The 16,200-nt window shown below is 44.5% G+C and overlaps 1 protein-coding gene across 2 annotated transcripts; it reads left to right on the top strand.

Moving 5' to 3' along the window:
* Positions 1–55: 55 nt before the first annotated feature.
* Positions 56–15,843, top strand: SLC6A14 (solute carrier family 6 member 14). 2 transcript variants are annotated; one of them, XM_069811367.1, is made up of 15 exons: positions 56–165; positions 886–1,054; positions 2,846–2,977; positions 4,552–4,713; positions 6,023–6,158; positions 6,907–7,039; positions 7,936–8,076; positions 8,931–9,071; positions 10,128–10,356; positions 10,441–10,566; positions 10,658–10,776; positions 11,992–12,091; positions 12,330–12,439; positions 13,486–13,653; positions 14,256–15,843. In XM_069811367.1, the coding sequence occupies exons 1-15, from the start codon at positions 118–120 to the stop codon at positions 14,403–14,405; spliced, it is 2,064 nt and encodes a 687-aa protein (XP_069667468.1). In that variant the 5' UTR covers positions 56–117; the 3' UTR covers positions 14,406–15,843. The 2 variants fall into 2 exon arrangements, with proteins under 2 accessions (XP_069667468.1, XP_069667469.1); XM_069811368.1 differs by lacking the exon at positions 7,936–8,076.
* Positions 15,844–16,200: the final 357 nt, after the last annotated feature.

Raw genomic sequence — 16,200 nt, forward strand, 5'->3', positions numbered from 1 at the left:
AGGGGCTGCGGTTCCCGGCAGGGCGGCGGGGGGCGGGCGGGAGGCGGCGGCTCCGATAAAGGGCCGGGCGCCGGCCGGCGCGGGCAGAGCGGAGCGGCCTCGGCAGCGGCGGCGGCTATGGGGATGCTCAGCCTGCCGGGCTTCCTCTCCTGCGGGAAGAAGAAGGTGAGGCGGCCGCGGGGGGTGGCCGGCCGGGGGCACCCGGGCAGGTAGGGGGAACCTGGGCAGGTGTGAATGCTCCTGGGCAGGTGTGGGAGGACACAGGCAGGTGTGGGCGCATCTGAGCGGGAAGGGTATGGAGGTGCCCAGGTAGGCATAGGGGCACTCGGGCAAGTAGGGTGCAGGTACCTGGGCAGCTATGGACGCGCCGGGCAGGTGAGGTATGGTGCACCTGGCCAGGTATGAAATTAACTGGGCAGGTGAGATCTGGACAGGTACGGGAATATGGGGGCACTGGGGTAGGCAAAGAGGGATGAGCACCTGGGCAGGTATGGGGGCATCAGGGCAGGTCTGAAGTGGGCATACAGGTGTGTGCTGGGGTGACTGTCTGAACAGGTGTGGGGATCTGGGCACGTGCAGGGGCAGAGTAGGGGAGTCCACTGGAGGCGCAGCCCCCAGGAGCTGACAGCACAGGGGACTAAGGTAGGAGCAGGGCAAAACTGGCCATGAAGGCTGTTTGGGCTCTCTGGTGGGACCCTCCCTCACAGGTCCGTGCTGTCCTGTCGCAGGGATCAGCTGCACTGACAGCCCACCTGGCTCTGCCCACCCTGTCTAACTGCCCTGCCCAGCGACACCAAAGTGCTGCTCTGGACAGACAAATGAGGATATGACTGCCCCGCTCGCCTATGGGGCAATCTTCAGCCTCCCTTCTTCTTCTCTTCCAAGGACTTCAGTTTGTCAAACGAAAAAGATGCCCACACCAGTGACAGCGATGAGAACTTGGAGCGTGGCAACTGGTCAAGCAAAGGCGACTACCTGCTCTCCATGGTGGGCTACGCTGTGGGCCTGGGCAACGTCTGGCGGTTTCCCTACCTCACCTACCAGAATGGCGGAGGTACCTGTATTGAATGGCAGCGTCGGGTGGGCACATCTTGCTATCCCCAAGAGAGAGGAGGGCCAGATCCGAGGGCCAGCCCTGAGGTCAGGCACGTTTTGTCAAAGCTGGATGTGAGCATCACCCTGGGAACTGGGATAGTGCCCGCTGATGGGAATGGGAAGAGGAGGAGGAGGCATCCCTGTGCTTTTTGGGTACCAGATGAAGAGGCAAATAGTATTTAGTTTTAATTGCAAAATTCCACCTGAGATTTCCAGAACTCTTCTGATTTATTTGTGAGCAACATGCATCTTTTTGTCAATGTGCCAATACCCTCTATTTAGCTAAATAGCTGTTCTCCCTCCCCAGTGCTTACCTCCCTGATATGTTTATAGAGAGCAATTGAATCCCCCTCAATCTTTGTTTTGCCAGGCAAACAAGCTAGGCCGGAATAATTACCCAAGCTCAATAATTATCCCCATCAGATATTTGGGAAGTGCGAGGCAGAGAGAGCCTCTACGTGCTTGCACAATGAACTAGTGGCAAAGCCAAACAGAGGCCACTGGCTTCCCCGGCTGCTATTCCGGAGTTCTGTCTACTTGCCAGGCAACCACTGGTAATTAAAGAGAGCGTAAACGCCAAGTAACTGCGGAGGACTTGCTTGTATGTACTTACTTACTCTGCCTAACAGTCGTTGGAAGTCAAATTCTGGACTGTAAACGCAGCACTGCCCATACGACTGCACTGCATGCGCACAAGGTGGCATTCATGGTACAGGAGCTTTACTGGAGCGAGCTTGGCTGGCTTGTATTACTTATAAATAATGAAGAAAATTGTGAAAACAAAATAACTCGTGATACCAGCCCTTCTACTGGATGTTTCTTTTCTTATGTGCTGCAGCAGAAAGCTTTGCATTTTAAGCATATTCGTGCTGCTGCTTGTATCCTGCTCTGTGCCCCTTGCCCATGATTGATAAAGATAGCTGTTACATCCTTGTTTCGAAACACAGGAGTAATCCAGTTAATTCTGTGGGACTATTTACTTCCTTAAATTACAGCAGGTGTTTGCAGTTCCTTGCACAACTGGGTCCTCAATTGCTTGAAGTTCACTGAGGGAGGAGAAGACAGATTTCTGTGGGGATATCAGGTCACGCTTAGGAAACCTGTGCTCTCACTTTCCGTACCTTTTGCGCACACCCAAAGACGTGCCAGTCCCTTTCACAGAACAGGGCTCACATTGATATCAGGTTAATGTGCACTTCAAAATGGCCTCGAACAAGAGCCATGCTGCGATGCTGTTTGACACAGGAGTCAGCCAACCATAGAAAATAATTTTCATGCTTGGACGTCCAGTAGCTACTCTAACAGGGCAGTTGGAAATCACAGCTAAGTACGTGAAGGAATGGATCTGTTCCTTTTTAAACTAAAAGCTGGTAGATGAAATAGAAAGCAGGCAAAGCTGATGGTGCCTACAGCTGAGCAGTGTCCCTGCTTGTATGAGAGCAGTATGTCTTTAAGAGTTTTTGTAAAATCCTTTGAACTCTGTAGAAGAGAAGCCATCCCACGTAAATCACCAGTTCTCCTGGTAATCTGTGTCTCTTCATCGCAGGTACTGTTTAGCCTTAGAGAAAACAGGAATTAGAAACAAATCTCTCTATTCTGCAAAGAGCAAAAAAACCCCCACAGTGGGATATTTGAGGCAGTGGGGAGGGAAAGGGGAGTATAAAATGCGATGGAACTGTGGTGAATACTGAAAGATTCATTGTTTTCCCTGTGCATGTGTTTGTGGGTTTTCTTCCCTCTCTCCCCTCAGGTGCTTTTCTAATCCCATACACCCTGATGTTGGCCTTAGCTGGCTTGCCCTTATTTTTCATGGAATGTTCCCTTGGGCAGTTTGCCAGTCTAGGGCCAATTTCCGTCTGGAGAATATTACCGTTGTTTCAAGGTTGGTATTATTATGTTTCCTCAGATCTTTTTTATGCTACTAATAAGCAGATGTGAAATAATGATTTCTTCACAAAGTTACTAATTCTGAGAAGCCGGTTTCTGTGTAGAGAATATTCCCAAGCTTACGAGGTCAGCATTACGTTCTCAAGTAGAAATTCCTTATTACTCAATTAATAAACAGATCTGGATTAAAGATTTCCCCCCAAAAGGTTGTCAATTGTGAGAGGCTTTATCAATGATTCTTCTGGTGTTACACAGCACACCACCCTAACTGCAGCTGTCCAGGCAGAAGGAAATCACCCTGTTTGCTCTGTGAGGGAAAACCTCAGTTAAACACCTTGCACTGCGTGCAACAGACAGAAAATCACTTTTAGAAATTAACTTTATTGCTGTTTCTTTACACTTTAACGTCCTATATAGCTTGCAAGGCAGTTCCATGTTGGATGAGCTAATTCTGTATTTGGCTGCCAGCATTGGCACAGGTACGTGGGTCTGATTGATTCGTGCAATGCTGTGCACATATTCATCCAACTCATTGCCTTGTGAGTCATTTGCTGGTGTGATAAAATAGGCTAGACTCCGACTTTGTAAGGTGGCGTGCCTTTTGTGATAAGAGAAATAGTTGCATTCTGTAACGATAGTTTGCCTGTCTCTGTGAGGGTTTGAATTTCATAGGTGATTCCTGTGTTTGGAAACAATTAACCATGTGCTTTACTCACTCCTATACATCCAGGTCTTGTAGCCATGGGTGTAAAGGACTATGCAATTGGTCTTGTTTGTCCTCTTTATCTACCAGAGGAATTAGTGTAGGAACAAGGAATTTTCTTTCTGATGCAATAAGAACATTACTCGCCACCTTCTACAGAAACAAAAGGGATTACAGTCTGGCTGGTTGCCTGAACGCTTACTCTTTTTGCCAGTCTCTGTTCTGCAGCACAAGCAACCTTTCAGGAGAGCAGTGTATTTAACTTTAAAGCAGAAGTCTATAGACACATTAAATCTTTTATGTGTCTGTGAAGATATAAAATTAAATATAGTCTCTAAGATGATTAGGACAGTTTGGCAGACTTTCCCAAACTTGCAGAACAATGTTCATTTTAACAAAGGAGGAGAACAGTATTATTGGCACAGATTTACTGTTCTGTGTTGCTTCTCATTTATTAGCAAAACCATTCATTACAGTGGGATCTTTAAAATGGCTTAGTCAGTCCTAGTGTAGTTTCTTTAATTTTACTAAGCAACCAAAGCTTCCCACTGAACTGGGAAAAAATAAAATATTGAATTTCTCCTTTAGACTTGGACTTAGCAACTAGTCCAATTTTTCTGTGGGCCTGATTCAAATTCTGTGTCAAAACCATATTTGAGATGGTCAGTTTGGATCACATCCCTTGTTTCATGGCTTTAGCCTTTTCCTGTTCAGTTGCTGTTAAAAATTATTTAAAAAACAAACAAAAAACAGCTCAACTTCTTCCCAAGTAGCCTTTTAGAAGTCAAGTGAAGGGCATTCTTTTTTTTTTTTTTTTCCAACCCAAGTTTGGGGTAGTTAAGACATTGTGTCTTTCTCTTTCCTAGGAGTGGGCATCACAATGGTCATCATCTCAACATTTGTGGCGATCTACTACAATGTTATCATTGCTTATGCGCTCTACTACTTATTTGCCTCATTTCAAAAAGTGCTACCGTGGTCGGACTGCTTTTCCTGGGCAGATGAGTTCTGCAGCAAAACACGACTAGGTACCATACTTAACAGATAGGTCTTAATATTATTGTTTTGGATAATTGCACTTTGTACTGTTTTCTGGGAGAAATCACAGGAGCAAGACAGCTACCTGTGGCTTGAAAAATCCTTCCTGCTGTTTTGTCTCTGAACACACGGGAGTGATGCTTGTCTGCTTCCCTGGCAGCAGCTCTGGGTGCTTGGGAAATCTGCAGAGAGCTGGGCTGAAACCTCCTTGTTGCATCCTGTTTATTCTCCTTTAAAACCTAGGGTTTCTTCTAGTACGTACAGTCCCCAGAAATACTGCATTCCCATTTCATCAGGCTTCATGGCAAAGCACATACCTTCCTGTCATGAAGCAAGAGTATTGCCGTAGCTTTTATCAGAGGTTCTTTCATTGCCCCTTGCCTCCTCTGTGGCTATGGTAATCCTAAGCACCAGTGAGGCACTGGTTTCACACTTTATTATCTTTTAGAACATATCTCCAAACTATTGTTCTTGATGTTTGGCAGCACATGTATGGCCAAACACTTGTTATCTCACCAGTTTCCGTATCAGACCAGTTTAAGGCAAAAGGTGAAGTTGGTGAGGGAATTAGTAGTTAGTAGCTGGAAGTGTGTTGCCAAGCGTTAATGTAATTGTAACGCTCTTAACCATATATCTGAAAATCTCTCCTAAGATTCGTAGGTTTCATAGAACGAAGTTGAGATGCTTTATTTAACAAAAAGTTGATGCTTGCTTATGGGCTAAACAAAAATATTTTAGCTCAAAATGTCTAAGTGCTGGAGGAATACAAAACTGAACTGAAGAAGCTGTCCTGAAATAGGGTTCAACAAGACTTTTTCAGAAAATGCCGATATAGTGTCCTTCACTTTATATTCTGGCAAAAAAAAAAGTCCCAGCCCAAAAAACCTAAACAGTGCTCACCCTGCCATGCCCCCCCCAGGGAAATGTTCAAAGAGCTCTAGTAAGAACTCTGCCATAATAAGATGAAGTTGCTAGAGGATGATCTGTGTGTAACCTTAGTTTGAGACAAAGGTTTTCATAGAGTAACCAAGGCTACAATCTTAACTATCCTCAGTTCTGATTTTTGCAAGTATTCTGGGCAGTAAGTGAAAGGTGGAGCTGAGCACACCACATTCTTGGTGTTTTGATTTACAGTCAAAGTAACAAAGTCACAGCTGCAAGTGATAGATCAGGTTTGTTTATAAATATTGTTAGTAGGCAAACTGAAGCTGTAACTCTTTAGAAAATGTTTGCTATAATAGTCTGATTTTTATACAGTTGTCACTGTGTTAACAATCCCTTTTTCTTGCTTGCTTTCAGTAAGCGACTGCAATGCAACCTTAGATGGAGAAATCATTCATGCAAACTACTCGTTCATCACAAGCAACAATCTCACGTGTATAAACGGCACCATGAACTACAAAACAGTGCAATTTCCCAGTGAGCAATACTGGAAGTAAGTAAATATTTTAAAGAAATTGCTAAAAATGCATTTATTATGCATTGTAGTTTTGAATGCATCTTTTATTTTTGTCTTATCTTGCTGTCCAGAAACAATCTAGCCAAGGGAGGTGGGCATGCAAATCTGTGCAGAGGGGACTTAAAATTTAATTGATGAGTATAGGCCCTTAAAAAAAAAAAAAAAAAAAAAAGAAAAAGAGAGAGAAAGAAACAAATGAGTCAACCTGTAGCAAACTGAAAAATACTCCAGCTTAAAGAAGTCCTCATCTCTGGAGTTGTGGTAGGGGCTACTTAGCATCTTTATGTATAGTATACACTTTTTTCAGGAGTTACTGTGCAAAAGCTATTCACCTTATTCTGAATCTGGGCCTGTTGCAAAATTGTGATTTCTTTAGCTACATGGTTTCAATTTGCCTCATGTTCCTTGGGTTCCTGGGAACTGATTCTTCTCGTGGGCTCTTCTCTTGCCATCAGAATTTCATGGTTAACATGAGAGAGCTGAGGTAGGCCTGATGGAAGATGTATGGAAAGCTGAGGGCTGGTAAAAAGAGGGGAAAAATGCAGTTAAATATTAAATTTTTCAATGCCAATCATGCAGTTCTAACTGCACACTCATGGAAGCTGCTGCAGGGTCTTGTAATATCTATAGAAACCAGCTCACTTCTTTCCTTCAAGAAGTAGCTGAAGGGGAGGATTGTGTGCTGCTGTCACCCTCTTTTCATTGCAGCATTTTGTGTTTTCAGTAAAGTGGCTCTTCAGCGCTCGAGTGGATTGGATGAGACTGGTAACATCGTGTGGTATCTGGCTCTCTGCCTCCTCCTGTCCTGGATGATAGTTGGGGCTGCATTGTTTAAAGGAATAAAATCTTCTGGAAAGGTAAGAGGAAGAGCAAATAGCAGTCTTTTGGCCTGATCCTGCTCTTCCAATGTCAGTTGGACTCAGGGAAGATTAACACAAGGCAGTATGCAGTCGTAACCCACTACCCTCTACTGGGCTTGGCATTAGACCTTTTCTCTGCTCTTTGGCTTTCGTGACTGTTACATAAAATATGAGTAAGGTGCTGATTACACAGCAATTACTTAACACATGGGTCTTTTAGCTCCACCAGGGCTGCCATGTATTTGAGGATCTTGCTGTCATGCAGGTGATTCCAGCTGAGTTTTGGCAGTCACCTGGCCTGTTGTGATGGATATGTGCATGTGACTGCACATGCGTGCACACACCCTGGGAACACCCGGTAATTATTTGCACCTCCAGACTAGTTGAGATGTTTGGACAATACAGGTCAAGTCCAGCGAACAAATGTGCATGTGCAGGTTCCTGACAGATTGTGAAATGTTGTTTGTACTCAAGATTTCAAGCTGCTTTTAGGGAGCAGGTCCATAGGTGCTTGTTTTCAGGCTCTGGCTCTACTGAGCTCCCGTTTCCATGTGCTGGAGCATGGCTGCCTGGAGTTTTCCTTGGGCTAGGCTGGTTCCTCTCCAGACTTCAGGCAGGATGAATTCCATTCTTCCCCACCTGAGGCCCTTTTCCTAGTTTAGTTCCTTCCTCCCCATACTTCTTACTTACCCCGTGTTGCATCTCCATCGGTCACTTCTTCAGCCTTTGTTGCCTTCATTCTTTCTCTCACCCTTCCTGCACTGTTTTTTCGGGGTTTTTTTTCTCCTTTTGATTCCTTCTGTCATTGTGCCTTTCCATGGTTCCTTGCTGCCTGTCTTCCTTTCCTCAGTCTGATGTCTCCTCCTATTCTCCTTTTTATTTGGAGCTTTCAGCCTTCCGTCTCAGCGCTTCAGGGTGGAGTATCTGTGCTTTCCCAGCCACAGTTGTTCTGCCGCATGGCTCCTCTTAAACTCGCATTCTTTGGGTTCCTGGCAATTGGCTCTTCCTGTTGTCACTTCTCTTCTGGCACGAAGGTAAGCCTCTTTGAGGACTAAGGTAAGACTCAGAAGAATCTAGCTAGACAGGAACAAGGCAAAGATGAAGAGTGGACAGAATTGACTATTCTGGGCAAATATGAAGGAGGTCTTCAGAAATGGCAGACTTGCCATACGATGGTGCAATGCTATGGCTTGGTGTAACCAGCAGTACCAGGTCAATTATCTGTCTGCGTAACACTGAAACTAAGACTCGAGGAACAAGAGTATTGTTGAATATAGCCTGCATGATAATAGCACTGCTTAGCCCTGCTTCTAGCCTGGATCCCATCGCGCTAGAAATTGTGTAGACAAATAACAAAAAAGATCTGTGTCTGAGAGAACCTAAAAGTCCTTGTTCCTGGTAAAGAAAGCTTCCAGCATGTATTTTTTTTTTGTTTGTGTTGTTTTTTGGTTTGGGGTGGGGGGTGGGGTTTGGGTTTTTTTTGGTTTTTTTTAATTAAGTTTCAGCAGGAAATAATTCCGTCCTGGTCATCTAATTTTGACTGGCTTTCAGTTTGCATTTGCTAGAAGCATTGCCTAGCAAGAGACCTCTGGGGTAGATGAGTCCAGGCCTTGCCACAGCAGTAAATCATGTCAGAAAACACATTTCTGAAACTGGTGAAGTGCTATCTAAAAAGTGGATATGTGGCTTGGGCCTTCTGCTTCTGCTGGAATGCAGCTCCAGAACTGGCTAAGCCAGATGGTTTAGTGCTTGGCCTGTGTTCACTTCCCTGGTCACCTGTTTTTCATTTGTACCAGCAGACCTTAGCCTAAAACCTGGCCATTCCTCCTGCACCAAGGCCTGTGCATCCCCTCGCTTCTAATGCGTGTCCCTGCCCTTCTTTCTGCAGGTCGTCTATTTCACTGCACTCTTCCCATACGTCATCCTGCTCATATTGCTGGTGCGAGGTGCCACCCTGGAAGGTGCTCTGGATGGCATCGAATACTACATTGGGAGACAGTCCAACATCACCAAGCTGATGGAGGCAGAGGTGAGAGGTAGTGTCATCCCCAGAAGCGTGACACACTTTTATGGTTCTGTGGGCTTGTCACTTAGAGAGCAACTTTTTTTATTCAGTCAGGTGCTTCTTCATGTCCTGCCCTGCATTTTGTATCTGCAGCTGTGTTCTGTTTTTTCAGCAACCCCCAGCTCTATCAGAAGTCCAAGCCCCTATTCTAGATACTCTCAACCTAAAAAAATAGCCACCCTCTGCCCCGTCCCTGCCACAGCAGACAGTGATGACAACTGTGGTATTGCCTCTGAGCAGCTCTTGCAGACATGCTGGAGTTTCATCCTAGCAAGGCCTGCTCAGAAAGGTCTTGCTCTGGGATCAAGTGTTGGTCTCATTGCATCAGTCCCACTTGCTTTGGTTAAAGACAATTTCAAGGGACTTTATCAGAAGGTTGAAGGGACCGCTGAGTTTGAAATGCCTTGCCCAGGAAATTAGCTTGGAAAGTTAGGTGGACCGGGAAGGGCACCTTTCACAATGGAAGCCTGGATTTTTTTTGTTCTGGCTTATGCCAACATTAGTTCAGTTTTACCAAAAGCAGACATTGAGTGCAATACTTATTTTTGGTGGTTTATTTAAGCTTTTGGCACTAACTAAGGGGCTGCAGCAGAGGCAGAAGTGGTTTGTCTGAGTCACAGTGTGAGGAGCACAAGTGGGAGAGCACATGGAAGTTCTCACTCCTGCAACCCTGTCCTGGTTTTCCTTATTCATTGGCACTGTGACAAGATTCATATCTCAAGAACCCAGACATGTGAATGAATGGAAGCTCTTCTTCAGGGTTAGCCCAGTAAGATTTAGAGTATTTGGCAACATACTTGGGATGTGGCCTTCAGAGATCATAGAAGGTATTGTTTGTGCTTGAGACTGCAAGGTCACCAGCGTGCTGTATCCCACCTAGTCTAAAACTTAAATGAAATAGGATTAAATATTCAGGTTAAATATAGAGAAACCCTGGAGCTTCCACAGAGGGCCAACTTAAATGTTTCTGCTACGTACTGTAAGTTAATACAATAATGCCCATGTTCTTATCGCTGGTAGGTTTGGAAAGATGCAGCCACCCAGATATTCTACTCCCTGTCCGTGGCATGGGGCGGGCTTGTTGCTTTGTCATCGTACAATAAGTTCCACAACAACTGCTACTCGGATGCTATTTTAGTTTGTGTAACCAACTGCGTCACCAGCGTATTTGCTGGGTTTGCAATATTCTCCATCTTGGGACATATGGCATTTGTGTCCGAGAGACCTGTCTCGGAGGTTGTGGACTCAGGTAAGCTGATCGTCACGCTGTCGGTATTGGGACTTGCTTTGACCAAGACATGACAATAACCTCCTTCCTTCCTCTGCTTCCCAGGATTTGACCTGGCATTTGTAGCCTACCCAGAAGCTCTCTCCAGGTTACCGGTTTCTCCTCTGTGGTCCTTCTTGTTTTTCTTCATGCTCCTGCTCTTGGGCCTTGACTCTCAGTTTGCCACCATAGGTGAGTGGGGTTTTAAGTAACCCATGGCCTTTCCAATGAACATTGCCTTTCTTATTTGTGCTGCTCAAAACCCACGCTTCTTCCTTTGCAGAAACACTTACAACCACCATACAAGATATATATCCCAAAGTGATGAAAAAGTTAAGAATCCCTATAACCCTGGGCGTGTGCATATTGCTCTTCTTTCTCGGTCTTATCTGTGTTACTCAGGTAAGACATTAAATTCTTTTTTTGGCTGTGGCTTTAGTCACGCTGCAAGCAATAAACTCAAGTCAAAATATCCTTTCCAACTGTTCCTGTTTGCATGGATCGATCTGAGAGAATCTTGAATTCTGCCAGTGTGCCTGGACATGCAAATAAGAAATTCCCAGAGGGAAGCTTTGAAGAACCCAAGGTTTTCAGTGATTATTGAACTGAGATGTGCTTTTAAACGGAAGGCCTGTACAGAGCCTGTGAACCATCAGCCTGATTTATTGCTTCTTGGTTCAGGAGATTCTTTGTGTAATCTCAAGCATACGCATACAGTCTGTCTGCAGTGCTGTGGGTACTGCTAATAGATGCCAATGGGATCTTTTTGTTCAGAACTGACTGCCAAACAGGACAGGATTTGAGAAACGGCCTATTCGCGTCAGAAAAACCTATTAGCTCACAAGCATCTGTAGATTGTATGATTACTTCTCCTGTGTGTGTGTGTCTCTGTGTGTGTGTGTACACATACATATATACACATACATAAAAGGAATTTTAAGTATACTGTGAAAACTTCTTGAGGCAATCGCTCTTAAGGATGTAAAGGTTCATTGCCATGACTCCATCTAGAAATGCAGATTTATGTATGCAATTAGACTGAGAATGTGAAGGAGATAACTGGAGTGAATAGACAGTTGTGTGGTCAAGCAAACATGATGGCAGGGAAGCTTGCAAAGGTCTTGGAACACAAGAGTGTGAAAAGGCTTAAAGCTTGTTTCCCGCTCTGTGATCCTGCCATTGCATGCTGGTGTTTAAAGCTGTGTTTAACCCACGTGGACAACTTGTGCGTGTAGGAGTATACAGGCCTACCAGAACTGATAACTGGTATAGCTGTTGCTGTAGCTCAGTGTTAAACCTTTGGCATCAGCTTTAATAGAGTAAGTTCCAAATTTGCATTTTGCTCTCAGCTCTCTCTATATACTTTGCGTACACATGTATCTTGTTACTAATATACAGATCGAGAGTATTTTGTCAGATGTGTTTCTCCACTTGACATAGAGATCTTTAAAGGAAATAATGTTCAGAAACATGTACTTAGCCTAGAGAACTGGGAACTTCAGAAACTCAGACTGGTGATTAGTTAAACTGGCTGGAGCAATGCAACTTGTTTTATTTGCATAAAGATGTTACTGGGACTGGGTACATTTTTACCTCTTTGGTTTTTTTGTTCTACAGGCAGGAATTTACTGGGTTAACCTAATAGATCACTTTTGTGCTGGATGGGGAATCCTTATTGCAGCTGTCCTGGAGATAATAGGCATAATCTACATTTACGGTAAATTATTAGCCTTGAAAATCCATGATTTGACTATGCAATCCGAGGCAGAGTGTATATTAAACATTAATTACCGCAGTAAAGCATTTATAACTTAACTGGCTGAAAAGCTTTAATGGTTACCACCAAACCGGAGAAAGTGCCCTTGACAGTTGCCTTTCTTCTATCCCTTGTGAGGCACCACACCTGCAAGGGAGGCACCTGCTTTACAGTGCACCCTACGCTGGTCTTTCAACAGGAGGAAACAGGTTCATTGAAGACATTGAAATGATGATTGGAAAGAAGAGCCGTTTGTTCTGGCTGTGGTGGAGAATGTGCTGGTTTTTCATTACTCCTGTGCTGTTAATGGTGAGTGCAGATGACTGGATTGTGTTAGTGTGACAGAACCTATTACTTTGATATTGAAGAGGTTTCCATGTGAAGATTCAGGGCTGAATGCCCAGGCCGTATGTATAAAGAGCAGGTATGGCTGTGCCAGTGAAGCAAACTACGTGCTATCTGTGCTTTCCGATATATACCACTCCTCCTTGGGTCCTCTCCAAGAGAGGCTGGACCTTCAGATCACTTGCTAGCGAGCTGGGTCTGCCCTCTGAGGAGACACACAGAGCAACCAGATTGTCCATCTTAGCAGCTGGATTATCTTCATTTCCGACTGAGAAAATGTTTTGAAAACCTAGATTTTTCCCTTTTGAGGGGAGTCCCATTTTCAGGACAGATCCCTGGCTTGGGTTTGCTCTTTGGGTGTCCAGCTGTTGCCCTGTCTAACTGAGACCTTTTTATGTCCTGTTATGTGTGTCTCAGTTTTTTGTTACTCCAGCACTTCTAATTGTGAGTGGTGATGGTTGATTTCTGTTACTATGAGAGAATCCATTAACATCCCAAATCCAGGAGCAGTACCAAGTCACTCTGGCCAGCACATTGCCTTTAATCTGCCCGGACTACAGTTTAGAAAATGCTGCCCCTAAAACATCTTATTTCTGCAGCAATATTTGCCAACAGTTGATCTCAGATTCTTTCCCATCTGCCTGTAAATAGCGGAACATGGGAAGATATAAAACATCGAGAGAAAGTTACTGGGCTCATCCAGCAACTTGCATGTTCTCCAACATGAGATTTCAACAGAACCTGGAGATCACGTTCTCTTTAAGCAGAGACGTACCTAAAGTGTTAGGGTGTGTATCAGTGTTGTCTTTCAGCCCTGTCCTTCAGTCTTACTGCTTGGCCGTGACTGGACACCAAATCCTGCCCAACCATTCTTGCACTCAGAAAGCAAGAGGGAAATGTGCCGAATTTGTAGATGGCCCTTTTTTTTAAACCAACTTGGAAATACACTGCAAGTTCAAGTTAGCTGGACAACTGCTTTTCTCTCTTAATCTCCTTGCCATTTTTTATAGGCAATTTTGGTCTGGTCTTTGGTCACGTTTTCACCTCCCACTTACGGCTCGGTGTTATATCCAGCCTGGGGAACCGCCGTTGGCTGGTGCATGATCATCTTCTGTGTCATCTGGATTCCCATTGCCGCTATTCTAAAAATAGTTAAAGCTGAAGGAAACCTTTGTCAGGTAAGGGTGCAAAAAAGGTGTCATAGCCTCAAGTCTTGCTTTCCTTGGCATTGTCAGGAACACCTGTGCTGTCTTCTCCAACACACGTTCAGTACCTTGAGGTGTTCGTTAATTGGATTTTTAGACCAAAACACCCCTCTGGTAGTTGCATCAGAGGCAAATTTACCCTACTGTGTCCTGATAAGAAGATAAAGCCTAATTCTCTGGGAGTGCAGCCACACATTCAACGGTGATTTTCATGGTTTCTGCTGTTGTTCCAGCTGCTTTAAATTCTCTGAAGAATTTCTATCTCTTTCTATCCCCATATCATTTTCTGGAGTTTTGCCTCCCATTCCTCACAGAAACGAGCAAGTGCAAGATCTGATGTATGCTCTTCTTGCCAAGCTTTGCCAGAGTCCTGTTGGTCACAGCTTTCCCGGCTTGTTTGACTTCAGTGTCCAGAATCCACTGAACCCAAGGACATTTGGAATGATTTTTAATAACTTTGATTTGTTTGCCATTTGTTGAGTTGCAGAGCATGTTTAGAGTTACAGCTTTACTGAACTTTCACAATAGCCCAGACTAACGTAAGACATTAAATGCTGTTGGTTTTTGCTTTTCAGCGCATTGTAAGCTGCTGCAGGCCCGCTGCAAACTGGGGTCCCTACCTGGAATGTAACAGAGGAGAAAGATACAGCCATGTCGTAGATTCCAAAAAGGAAAAGGAACACGAGATTCCTACTGTGTCTGGCTTCGTATACACTCAACAATGAGATGGCCATTTGGATGACAAATTTTTAACCTACGTGTGCTTTTTTTCTTTAATTATTAGAAAGTGACAATGCAAAACAACAACAACAAAAAGCAAATCAACCCCCTGCCCTTCAAAACCCCGCCCCCAAATGAAAGTGAGCTGTATTATTTATTTTTGGTGCTGTATGCTTGGGGAGGAATAGCTAAATTAGAGACTGAGATCTCCCCAGAGATTTAGGTGGACAGGGCAGGAAAATGCATTGCAGGCTTCCCAGGCTGATGGACTGGGCACGCTTAACCCCATCCAACCAGTATCCAGCTGGACTGCAGATACGGTTGTGGAAGAGAATAAAGACGCATTCTGGTGCTTCCCAGCTACAGGAAATTTGAGCCGAAAGGTGCTGTGCTTGCATGCCCTGATGTGATATGGGCAGTTACTACCTTCTGCTGTGCTTTGCCACCCACAGTGGTGTGAGGTTGGCAGAGAGGTGAATGGGTGTGCTGCTGCCTGGGACTGTAGCTCAGGGAACAGGAATAATTTTGCTCTAAGCCTTGCCCAGTGCTGTGAGGCTGCTCAGGATTTGATGTTGACTACAGTGTGTGTGTGTGTTTTGCCTGTGCATCTAAATACTGAGTGGCAAAATGTTGCCATCACAGGAAATAAGGCCTTAACATGGTGAAGAGCAGGCTTCTTTCTATTTCTCATTATTCCCCTTGGGATCCCCAAAGAGCCATCTTCTGCATCATGCCCCATGCTCAGCATTCATCTGTCTGTAATTCAAAAATCCCATGTTTCCATACCCTGTCATTAGGCTCTGCAGAATGAAATAGTAACTATTGAATTCTGTTGCATCTGCTCTCCTACACTCACCAAGGCTTTACCTATCAGTTTGTTTTCTGCATCTTTCACTCAGGCTTGGGTTTTCCTTTCCAAAGGAGACTCAAAGTGCTTTTTAAAGACTCAGTGTTGTCAGTGTTGCAGTAGAGCCAAAAGAAGCAGAACTTTACCCTGAGTGAAGGTTACAACTGCCTTGTAGTGCTGTTACTCCAAAACTTGCTGAAATCATGAGATTATTGAAAACTTAGGAAACTTGTAATGCATTTGGGAACACAGACTTATGCTCCTACCTAGGCAGGAGGGGGTTAGTTTAAGAGAACCTGACTTCACTCGTAATACAAGTGAATTCCTGGTAAAGGAAAAAAAGTTCTATGGATTGAATGAATACATTTTGTGTGCTGAGGAACATCTCTCATACTGTGATAATGCTTCCATGAGAACAGCGCAGCAGGGTTTCTAGCTGTCACTTCTTCTCAGGGCTTTGTCACTCTTTCTGGACATGAAGGAGTGTGGATAGTGGCTTGTTGCCCAAGCTGCATGCCTTGGTGTATGTTTTATACTGCTGTTTTTGTGACAAATCAACACTTTATGGCAAATAAAATGTGATTTTCTGTTTTTAATGGTTTTGGAGCCGGAAAATGAGATTTTAGCCTTTTGTATGGAGTTGGGGGGGGGGGGCAGTTGGTGGGAAGGGAAGTACCATCAACTCTTCTGTGATCCTAAGCCTTTGGGAGATCGAACTGGAAGGATTCAACTTCCAGGAAGGCCTTTCTTATAGAAGTTAGGATCTAGTGCAATAGCCCTGTTTTGGAGTGGACTCAAAAAATACAGAAAGTAATTGAGGAGGGATTTATTGAAAGCACTGTGGGATTTCAGCCTATAACAGAAGCTGGTTGAGAGGACCTCTTTTCTGCACTCCAGCTGCTCTAGGGTTGTGGTCTAGCCACGAACCAGCAGAAAACAGTGCTGTCACTGTC

This window comes from Haliaeetus albicilla, chromosome 23 (assembly GCF_947461875.1).
Source record: "Haliaeetus albicilla chromosome 23, bHalAlb1.1, whole genome shotgun sequence".
Taxonomy (NCBI): domain Eukaryota; kingdom Metazoa; phylum Chordata; class Aves; order Accipitriformes; family Accipitridae; genus Haliaeetus; species Haliaeetus albicilla.